The 12,341-nt window shown below is 40.8% G+C and overlaps 1 protein-coding gene across 1 annotated transcript; it reads left to right on the forward strand.

Moving 5' to 3' along the window:
* Positions 1-6,332: 6,332 nt before the first annotated feature.
* On the forward strand, positions 6,333-10,901 carry LOC308092319 (cytosolic carboxypeptidase 3-like; the record flags this gene model as incomplete). Its single annotated transcript, XM_080438169.1, has 10 exons — positions 6,333-6,555; positions 7,166-7,276; positions 8,323-8,473; positions 8,573-9,361; positions 9,465-9,624; positions 9,876-10,002; positions 10,116-10,216; positions 10,297-10,394; positions 10,589-10,658; positions 10,764-10,901. 10 exons carry the CDS (start codon positions 6,333-6,335, stop codon positions 10,899-10,901), a joined length of 1,968 nt encoding a protein of 655 aa, XP_080294295.1.
* Between the last annotated feature and the right edge of the window lie 1,440 nt (positions 10,902-12,341).

Raw genomic sequence — 12,341 nt, forward strand, 5'->3', positions numbered from 1 at the left:
TACTGAGGTGTAAAAAACAGCTACACTTACAGTCAATTATATGTTAATCCTAGTTGGATTCTGTTCAGTTCCCACACAATATAGACTAGACAAAGCAGGTACTTCTGTTTTATCCCCACCCAAGTTCAAGGTCTGATTTATTTCATACCACTGTGGCAACAAACAAGTTTCTTTCTGCTTTCCACACTTTTTTCACACTTTTATTGCAAATCATTCATAAATTGTCCAGTTTAGGTTTGTCCCAATTAACACATTTTATACACCTGGTGACACAGACACAAATAGAGAAAAAGATTAAGAAAATATAATAACTACATATTTACCCATATACACAAATGTGCACATATAAACCTCTATCCATACAAATATGTGACACATATGTGTCTACATATATAGATCCACTTATATAGACAAACTAAAACTAACTATAAAGAAAAAACGATGCCACTACAGATCAAGCAGTATCGGTTCCCTAAATCTTGTTGTTATAGACAAAGCAGCATATTAATAATAATACATGGATAATACATGGTGTGGCTATCAGTTATTAGTTGGTTGTCAGCAGACTTCTGTTGTCATAACTTACTAGCAGATCTTTTATCTGAACAAACAAGGTTTTCTTTCTTCACTTTTTTTAGATTTATCAACCGGCTGGCCCACAGAAGACCACAACCTTCTGATCTCGCCGCTGGGCTGGATGTCAGAATCAAATGTCAGTGTCAATCAGGACATGGTGCTTCCCGCAGCGGGCGTCCTGCTGCTAATGTATCAGCAGTGACCAAACGAATGTCTGGGTCAAGCTAAGGTGTCAGGCCTTGACCGTATCCAAGGAAACAAACAATAACAAACAGAGAGAGGAATGTCCACATCACGTTGACAGATGAGTCACAATAAAAAAAGGCTCTTAGAATTCAAGATTCACGACCCAGACAGAATTTACATTTTTCAGTCGTCATGATTTCCCATTGGTTAGCAGTGCGTGTCAATAATACCTAATATTTGGACCATACTTTTGGATGTTGTATTTGTTTAAAGTATTATAATTGAATATAGTCACTAGAACATACGTTTTACAAGTCTGAAGCTGCAGGGTGTATGACCTTTGAATCCGGGGCATGCCCATGGCAACAAGATATTGTTAAGTCATTCACACAAGGTAATAAATCTTGGGGTTCCTCATCCTTACTAACAAAAGGAAATGTCTATGACACAAGGCATTGATCACAGCATTATCAGAAATCTATGCTATCACTGTATATCACATCATCAGCTACAAATAGCAGATAATATACTAAGCAATGATCTAATGTCATTATATTATTATTGTGAAATAATTGTGCCTTGTTATCAATCATAATTTAGTAATTGATTATAGTGTGTAAAACACCACACTGTGGTATGATATATGATTATTATATATTAAAAAAGAATTAAGCACAGTCAAATGCGTTCTTATTGTGCATCATCCCCCGAGGTTGTCTTTGTCTAAATATAGACAAGCCGAGGTTCCGTCCTTACCCGTTACAGACATGAGGTCACCACAGTGGTAACGTGTTTCAGTGGACTCCCTCTGGCTTTCACCTCCTTCCAAACACCCAGGCCAAGTATTTACAAAGCGTGTGTATTTCTGTAAGTGTGTATCCGGAGTCGCTATTAGTGTGTTTGGTGAATGAACACATGTGCAGTGCATGTGTGTATGTTATATATAATTGAAAGAAGATTTTTAGAAGGTCTGTCCAGCTAGTCAACAGCTCTTTTGGATCCCATCACTGTGGTGCCAACTATGCTGCTGTAAATGGAATAGGGGGGATTTGACCTGGACTGATGAATGCTCTGTAGGGTTAGTGTTGACAGCGTCTCAGTGTGTGGAATGAACCTATAGATGTAGGGCAAACTGTATGGCAGACGGCTCTTCCATCAACACATTGGTCTATAATATAAAATATTTACATACACCATCACCAGCAGTTATTACAAGTGGCATTTTTACCAAGAACAAATCTCAACAGAGAGCAAAATTTGCATTGCACCGTCCGTGTAAGAATTTGACATTCACTGCAACATCTGGAGTAGTGTACACTGAGCGAGAGTACAAATGGACCCATGAATGGCAAATGGTGCATTTATTTAGCACCTTCATTATACTTTCTGAATGTAATGCACACTATAAAGCGCTTTGGATAAATTATTGGGTGAATTGGGTAAATGGTTCACCCATTCACACACACATTCACTCACCAATGATGGAGGAAACCATGGAATGCACCAACCTGCTCATTGAGGGGCAGTTGGGGTTCGGTGCCTTGCTCAAGGACACTTGGACACTAACCCAGCGGGGGATCAAACTAGGAAACTTCTGATTCCCAAGCAACCACTCTACCTAGCTACTGCTGCCCCATAAGGGTGAATGGGTCCATTTGTACACTCTCTGAGTAAAATTGTGCACAAAAAGTAGCAGCTAGGCTACTATGTGCAGTAGCTGTAATTACTGTGCACAGTAGCCTGCAGTGACACAGTAATTACAAACTTGGAAATATGAAGGTGAACCATTCAAGGATTGTGCCATACATTTCAGTCAGCACTCATCGTACTCTATGTGAAATGTGAGAAGCCAGACTAATCCAAACTAATTAAGAGTGTGAAGATTGTTGTGCTAAACAAGCCTTAGATGTGTTTATTCTATTCCCATTAGACAGTGTACATGTGAGCAGTGGACAGGCATCTTCACCCAGAAGTGTCTTCACCCAGGAGTGCCTTCACCCAGGGCTTCCACCCTAGTATAAGATACTCCACCCAAGCACTATGCCAGTTATTAGAGCTTGATAGCCACCAATTTTAGACTGCTGTCATCTGAAGTTGATGTTCGTATATTTTGCTGATAGGTAAAGCAGGCATGTGAGACATGAAACTGGATACCCCAGTTCTGGAGGTTTAGGCCTCCTTGGAATTACCTCTACATGTCCAATCCCACGCCCCCTTCCCGATAATCATTTCAGTCCTTGATCAAGCCTTTCCCTTTTTTAGTCGACAGCGTCGTCCGAAATTCACACTGCGGCAACCGCAGGGGGATCGGTGTCAAAGGAGAGCCACACATGGGTTGTTAATCAAAGCATGACATCAAAGGTCTAACACGAACCTTTCATTTTTATCATGGTATAGTATCTCTAATTCTAATAGCTGTGCGAAGTTTAGTGACAGTAATACAGATACAGTAGGTGTTTGGCTGCAGAAGAGAGGAGCTAATCTGTGAGAAGCAAATTGTGAGTATCAATTCACCTGCGTAAACAGTCTTCATACTCATGCTGAACCTCAGCCAGAATACAACATTTCTAGATGTATGACATTAGGTACTATACAGTGTGTACTCTAATTGCCAAAAATAAGCCATTTCCATAATCATTATACCTGTAACCCATAGATAACCTTACCAGACAACCTTGTTTCCATAATACAGACACACATATTCTTAATTAACTACCACCAGACGCACTGAGTGTAATGCCAACAGTAGACTAAACCAACAGTAGACTAACCAACAGCAGTAGATTAACCAACAGCACTAACCAACTAAATATCATTGCTTATAGCTTTTTTCATTGTTAGGTTATAAATTAAACCCCTCTGCATATTATTTATTCCAGCCACTGTCAACATGAGGTCTCTATAGTTGAAGCCTGGGTTTCAACGTTTTCAGAGGGAGGGAATAAGAAGTCTGCACACATCTCAATAACTATCAGTGTTGTCATTTTGTACATTGACCCATGTATTTTTCCGGAGATCACATTTCATCACCAACATGTCCTTAGAGTCCCAGACATAGTGCATTCTTTCTCACGAAACCCCACCTATAAAGCCCGCTTCATGGATTTATATGCCTGTGTGTATAGAGGTTGTATTTTCAGCTTTCACCAGACCTGTAATTGAAACCAGCTCAAAGAGCAACCCTTTGCTATGGAACCTTAGAGACTCCTATAAATAAACAGGCAACACTCCTTCAACACTTGGCTATATGGCACATGGAATGATTAGCTCATGGCAACAACCGTCTGATCTACAGTGTGTACCCACCACTACTTTTCAGAATGACACATGGTTATTAACAGTATACTGTACATATAGACTGTACATTTTACTGTAGGTTCAAAACTTAGCTATACAATGTTGTTTTCACATTTCACTTGGCAAGAAATTAGGTCCTGTCAGGTTGGCCTGTAACTGTTATAGCATAGGCTAGGTTGGCTAATCACTAATATTACTTCAAATGCTTTCATATCAGCAAGATAGCCTATTAAATGTATTATACATATCATCTACAATAAATGCTATATTGTAGCAAAATATAACTGTAGTTGGCCATAGAACCAAATTCAAATGATAATGGGCCTTTGTTGTTGTTGTTGTTTATTGTTGAAGGCCAAACCAGTGATAAAAAATCATAGTCCCAACATCTAAAGTAAATACATAACGGTGGAGACATTTTTTAATTCTCTTCAGCTCTTAATAGAAGCACTAACACTTAAAGATAAATTATTTGTCAATTAACTGTAGGCTATCTGCTGTATTTGGGGCCAGTAAAATAGAATATTTTTATTGTATTCTTTATGATGGGGTAAGAAAGTTCCAAATAGCATATTTTCCATCTGAGAAATACAAGTTTTATTTTAAATTTCTTTCAAAATCCTATCTCCTATGTGAATTTAACCCTAATTTGCTCACAATCCCTGAGCCTTTAAATAATGAATGTCCCCCCCTAGAGGTAAACGGTTGAGAAGTTACAGTAGATTGCATCTGATGCGGACGCAGAGATGAGACGGGCAGCCAGAAGCCTAATTGAATCCAGGTGATGAGCTACTAACGTCGGCCAAGACATTTCTCGAAAGGACGACAGGAGAAAGCACTGTTTCTGGGTTTTAGCCTTTTTATTTAATGTAGGTCTGTTGTAAACGTCAAATTGTGTTGTTGTTTTTCATGCATTTGTTATTATTATTCAACTTTAAAGGCGTCGGAGAAGCCCACCAAACATGTGAGTAAATCCAAATTGTGTTGCTGTTTTATGGAAGAAGCACAAATGAAATAGCTATAGCTAATTTCACAGATGCTAAAAAATATTCGCAAAAATGATTAAAAAACAAACTAATAGAAAAGCAAAGACAATAATTGAGTAGTCACCTATATTTGAAACATAATGGATAGGCTGGGTTGTCATGGTTACTGTATAAAGAGCATGGCTACACACCTGAAACATAAGACCTAAATTGAGTGGTTGTAGCTCTCCTGCTAAGGTTGGCAACACAAGTCCTAGCTATGGCATACATACGATATTTATATCATGTAAGGATGTAAATCATAACGTTAACGACAGAGCTCCCGCTGGCTTAAATGTGTTCTACACATAATAACATGCGAGGCTGATGATGAGAAAACAATAACGCTATAGCTACCATGGTGCTTTGAATGCAGGACACCTGTTGTTGACAGAGGCTATAGTCTATTATGAATACCATAACAACATTTCAGACGCTGACAATGTACAGGATCTACTTTCAGCATGGCATTACAGTGCATCTGGTGGTAGTTAGTTAAGAATCTGTGTGTCTGTGTCATGGAAACAAGGTTGTCTGGTTATCTATGGGTTACAGGCAATGATTATGAAGTAGTGTCTATCATATTAATTACATCTGTCTGGGAAGCATAGTAAGCTAGATGCATGTGACCAGGTCAATGAGTGTTAAGTGACAGAGTTTTAAGTGACAGAGGGTAATTGGATGGATTGCATTCTTGGCAGCACCACTGCATGTGTTCTGGAAATAGGCCCTTGTTACAGTTTTTTACATTCGTTTTTTTTCCCTGACTCATAAGACTTGGAACAAGCCTGGCCTGAGGTGGAAAGACGCATCATTGCAGAAATGTTCCCAGCAAATACGCTGGATTGACAAAATCTGAAGGTGGCTGTCAGTGTCTAGGCATGATGGCCAGAATATTCATTTCTCCCAACAGTTACAAGGACAAGGATATCATATGATGCCGACCTGCAGTGGAAGCACTCAATGTCACATGCGTCAGAGATAGAAGAATGGTACTGATGTCATCTATATGCGAGAATCAGGATCAGTCATCACATAAAAATGAAGGTATGTGCAGAATATACAGCAGGCCTATGTCATATTTTCATTAATTGGTTGTTTTATGTAGTGCGGTGTAGAACATTATCCGATTACATTTCCAACAATTAGTTGCTAATACGTTACATTAACAATATCATCAGCCCACCCCTCCACTCCACTAAATATTCCTTAGGGCATCAATTAGGCAGTCAAACTATTATCTCGAATATGCAGTCAGTCACTCACTGTAGCTTATCTTTCCACACAGCATTACGCAGTGTTCAGTCATTACCCAGAACCACCCAGGTGGTGTTTGAGACCCACTCAGGGAGAGCCGTGGCCCGACTGCGAGAACCCCGCCATCTGTACGGTGTGTCTGGACACATGTCTCAAACAGTTCCGCGCTGGCCTCAAGAGTGTGTGGTCATACCCAGGCAGATTCATCACATTGGTGAGACACAATATTAAGGAAATCTGGTGGTTTAAGTCAGTGGTTCTCAACCTTTTCAGGCTGCGACCCCCCCAAAAAGGAACCCCCCACCCTGACAAGCACTTGTAATTGTAGGAGTTGAGGCATTACATTTAGTTTGACTCGGTTCCACAAATAAATATTGTGAAAATATCCGATCTACAAGCTCACAACGCCTGACGTTGCGAGGCGTTGTGAGCTTGTAGATCAGCTATTTTCAAAATGTTTGCCTCTTTCTTATATTATTTGACAATTTGGCCAATGTTTGACCAGTTTTTATAGTAGGCTATAGTTTGATTACTTTTTATGTATTTTTTTCATTTCATTTATTTTCTTTACTATCATCTGGGGACCCCCCAAAATCATGTGGGGGGGTCCCGACCCACAGGTCCACTGGTTTAAGTAATAGTTTAACTATGCAGCTTGTATCTGTTGGGATCTGTTTGTTTGTTAGTCTGACTGAAGACAAAATGACAGGATTGTTTATTTTTAGTGGAGTCTTGGCCATAGGTACCATGGTTTGGTACCATGGTTTGGTTTGGTGCATCACTGAACACACCTCCTGTGAGGACTTTATTCTCCTGTTTTCCAGAGTGGGCCCCTTCCATCCCAGAGCCTCTTTATGAACAGGTGAAGACAATTATTACTGAGCAACAAGTAGAAACAAACATGGACGGCATAATTGTCTACAATACAGAAGAAGGTATGCAGCATTTGACTGAGAAAACCCGACAAAGCCTGATGGCAAAATGTGTTGTGTGTAGTACTTTCAGATTACATATTGCTATAAAGAAACACCAAAGATAATAATGCAGTGTGATAATCACTCGGCATTCGTCATTGCCCCAGGTTGAATACTCAATGCAACAACGAATTCCAGGTGATTATTATTATTTTTATTTTTCACATACCCAATGCCTTATTAATTCACAAGATGACAAAATGATATTTGGTCAAAAGTTTAATTTATTAAATGGCTTATCTTTACTGGCAATGAGGAAATGCCCTTGCAAACGAATGGTAGTCTTGCTAGGCTTTCCCAACAGTGTGGGGACGGAGTTGGCTGAAAACATGGCAGGCCTTGCCATAAAGCAGCAAAATGTTGAAGGTCGCTATTTTCCACTCTGTTGTGGCTCCTCTGTGCCTCTTGAGCCATGAATTTGACAAAACAATCCACAACAGCCATGTTTGGTGGCTGAGTTTCATCCATGTGTAACATGGTAAAGCTGTCAGCTATTTTCAGTGTGTGACACCTGAGTGCAATTAAGTACCGGTATATCTCAGGCTTAAATTCTTTTATCAGCAAGGTCTTTCTCACGGTGACAATTCAGCGTGTGGTGGTACCTTAGCCTGTGCTCTTTGGTCAGCTGCCGTATCAGCCCTAGGAATAATGCAACATTATCGTGCCCTGATTGGTCAGTATTTTCCCTTGGGATGATATGGCAGCTGCCCAATCAGCACAAGCTCTCTGCCCTTTTATCACCCTCGGCCCTCACCCAGGGAAAATAAAGGCTGGGTATGCGATCAAATCTTTTAGCACATATAACATATCATTATTATTTTTTGTATATCTATTCCTGCTGTAACCTGTAGGTGAAAAAAGCTTTCCAGTGCATTTACAATCTTAAGAATCAAATTGTTAGTAATTATTTGTCATCTTTTTATGGTCACAACCTCACAGTAATTCCCTGAAGACATATGACACATTTCTTATCATGTCGCTGTGTAATTGATGTATTTGTCTTACAGAGAAGGAAAACTACTTTTCGGGGGCTTGTGTTGGTGGGAGCCGTCAGTCAGCTCTGAGTCCTGGTGCTGTACCCCTAACTGGGCCTGATGACACTACCCTGCTGTTTGAAGGACGTTTTGAAAGTGGCAACCTCTTAAAGGCTGTCAAATTGTAAGATGATGTAGCTAGCAGTTCACAGTATACTCATAGGCACTGCAATATCTGTCTGTTTGGTCTCATATAGCCTACTGTAAACTCATTCTCTTTCAGAGGTGAATTTGATTATGAACTCTTTCTACGGACTGACCTCTATACCAAGAAGCACACTCAGTGGTTTTACTTCCAGGTCAGGAACACCCGAGCACATGTGCGTTATCGCTTCACCATTACCAACTTGATGAAGATGACCAGTCTGTACAAGTTGGGCCAGCTGCCTTTGCTGTACTCTGAAGAGAAGGCCAAAAGTCAGGGAGTTGGCTGGCACAGGGTGGGCCAGAGTGTCTCTTATTACCGCAATGGGCGCCAGAACTTCAACCGGCCTTGCTACTCCCTCTCCTGGTGCCTTCGCTTTCCTTATGACCAGGACACCTGTTACCTGGCCAACTGCTACCCCTACACTTATTCCAACATGTGGGCCCAGCTTTCTGAAATTGAGCGGGACGCCAGGCGCTCACGCTACTGTAAAGTCCGGACCCTGTGTCGCACTCTGGCAGGGAACCTGGTCCCAGTGCTGACTGTGACAAACCCTTCCAGCCAAAAGGAAAGCAATGGCAGCACGCTGAAGCCAGCGGTGGTGCTGACAGCCCGGATCCATCCAGGGGAGACCAACAGTTCCTGGGTGATGAAGGGCATCCTCAACTTCTTGCTGGAGGACTCTCCTGATGCGGCCATGCTCCGAGACACCTTCGTGTTCAAAGTGGTGCCCATGCTCAACCCAGATGGTGTGATTGTGGGAAATAACAGATGTTCTCTGATAGGAAGAGATCTCAACCGCAAATACAAGTCCAGCTTTAAGGACTTGTTTCCCACTGTGTGGGCTACACGTTCCATGGTCCAAAGGTACTAATGTTTGAACAATCGGACAACCAGCTTTGCCTTTCAGAACAAAGTTACAATTGGTTCAGAAACCCACAGCATTATTTATTTTTTTACTGTTCTCCAGGTTGTGTGAGAAGGGTAAGGTGCTGCTATACTGTGACCTCCATGGTCACAGTCGCAAGCAGAATATTTTCACATATGGCTGCGAGAACCTGGGGCTGGTCCAGAATCCCCCACATGAACGCATCTTCCCTTTGATGCTGAGCAAGAACTGCCCAGACCTGGTATGTTTATCTACTCTCTCGCTCACCTTTTCCTCCACAAAGTAATACGTTGAGTAATACAATACGTTCAACAACATCAGTGTTGAAAAAAAATGTCCCTGTCCCTATCATGAACAAATGGATACTGTAAATTCTAACAGTCAGAGAAATTCCTATAGCCCCCCCCCCATGCATGCAGTACTGTCAAAAAGACATGTTCTGTAGAGTGAGTACACCTCAATAAACTCAACAGGTCTGTATTTGTGTTTCAGTTCTCCTTCCAGGACTGTAAGTTCAAGATCAAACGCAGTAAAGAGGGGACTGGCAGAGTGGCTCTATGGAGACTTGGGGTCCTCAACAGCTTTACCCTGGAGATCTCTTTCTGTGGATCCAGCACTGGTGCAGAGACCAGCATGACTGTGTTTAACTCACTATACTCCACATTGAGTTGTTTTATTTCATCACTGGAAGTGATTAAGGTGGACGATTTACTGTATTTGATCCCTTTGCAGGTCAACGGACAGGAACTCATTTCAACACACAGGACTTGGAGATGATGGGATTTCATTTTTGTGATACATTGTTAGATTATTGTGACCCCAACAGGTCAAAGGTGGGTTTCCATTGAATGTTTTTGTTTGTTTCAAAATCTTACAGATGGATCACAAAGCTTAAACAACTTATTTTTTGCAGTATATTGCATGTCTTAGAGAGCTGCAGGAGATTGCTAGGTCTTGTGTTGATTTTGCTGATCAGTCTTCTGGACCAGCCAATATTGATCATGAGGCAAGGTAAGTCTACAGTTTTTGTTGTTTTTCAAATTTAAGTTTAATCAAATTGAATGAATCATTATTTTTTTCATATTTGTCTTTTACAATTTCTGATAATCTAACATTTCTATAAAGACCATTTGACAACACCAGGCTTTTAATTGCATTTTAAAACTTGGATTTTTGTTTTGTTCTCTCTTTTTTTTGTCATTCAGCACCAGCGGATCTAGTGGAAATAGCTCAGATTCTGATGAGCAACCAGTTGACCTCTACTCGTTTGCCAAGGTCACTGACAGTTTTGTATTTCTAACACTTAGCTTAACTGAATTCCCATTTAACAGTGTTTGTCATGAGGTTTGGTTTCTGTGTGACTGACTCTGTATTCCTCAGAAAAATGCACAGAAAAACTCGAAGACCAAGAAGAAGAAGAAGAGAAGGAGAACTCACTTGTTGAACACGCTAGAGATGCAGGACAGCAAGGTGCGAAGGCTGTTATCTAACTCTCATACTGCCCTCACAAAACGCTAATGTTAGACTGTTTTTATTGCTCTTAGTAAATGTGATATTCTATTTCTGTTACAGTACGCAAGTATCAAGGGGACACTGGAGAACAACACACTGACACCTGAGTCCAGTGGCACAATGCCATATGACCATCTACAAGTACGTTTTTCTGTAAATTGATTTGACAGACACATGCTTTTTATTTGTAGAAGATAGATACAATAAGGTAAAACTTTATTGATCCACGGAGGGAAATTCAGGTGTCATAGCAGCAACAGCAGTGAGAATGAGTGGTACAGGTGGTACATAAATATAATGATGATGATGATAATAATATAAAATACTTAGTTGCTGGCCCTAGAAATCTACACTAGATCTCTGAATGAATGAACGGACATGTACAGTCTATAAATAAATATAAATGTACAGTGAATAATATATGAATTAATATACTACGTCTATTGCTATTGAAGATGAATGCTGTCTGTGTAGTTGTAGTGTAGGTTATGTAATGATTTCTTCGTATTTCTGTAATTTTCTTGTATCTATGGGACCCCCTTGAAACTGAGATGCTCAGTACATCTCAAGGGACTATCCTTTCAATAAATCCTGAGCAAATTCAGAATAAATATATGTACAGCCTATCACCAATGAACATACAGGTGGATGAATGCGCATTGTCTATCAACAATGAATATATATAAATTATGTACAGACTATCAACTTGCAACTAACATTCTCCGACAATAGCTGATCTACAAACTCAACACGTTGCAATGTGTCACGTTGTGAGCTTTTAAATCAGCAATTGTCTGCAAAGATATTTAGTGTAGAGCGGAAACAGTATATGCGTGTACACACACACACACACACACACACACACACACACACACACACACACACACACACACACACACATGCACACACACACACACACACACACACACACACACACACACACACACACACACACACACACACACACACACACACACACACACACACACACACACACACACACACACACACACACACACACACACATGCGCTGTCAACACTCAACAGACCTTGAACAGTGAGTGTCTGGATGAATATGTACAAACTATCAACAGTATGAATGAATATAACTACAATCTCTCAACAGTTATCCTTAACGGGCATCTGTCAGTTCGGCAATGTACATCCTAGTAGTCCAGGTGAAAGAGTCCATGCTGGGTGAGGGTTAGTAGTCCACAGTCAGTCAGTAACCAGACAGTGCTGGTCCTCCTAACGTTCTCTACGGTTTCACAGTTATGCTGTTACTGGGACAAAACAACAGTGAGGAAACATGATAGTGACACAACTTCTGTCATAACTTCTAAATATAACAGACATTATAATAACAGAGCTTCTGCCTTGACACAAGGGGGGAGGGGAGGGAGGGGAGGGGAGGGAGGGGAGGGAGGGAGGGAGGGAGGGGGCGAG

This window comes from Gymnoscopelus braueri (genome assembly GCF_963280865.1).
Source record: "Gymnoscopelus braueri genome assembly, chromosome: 9".
Classification (NCBI taxonomy): domain Eukaryota; kingdom Metazoa; phylum Chordata; class Actinopteri; order Myctophiformes; family Myctophidae; genus Gymnoscopelus; species Gymnoscopelus braueri.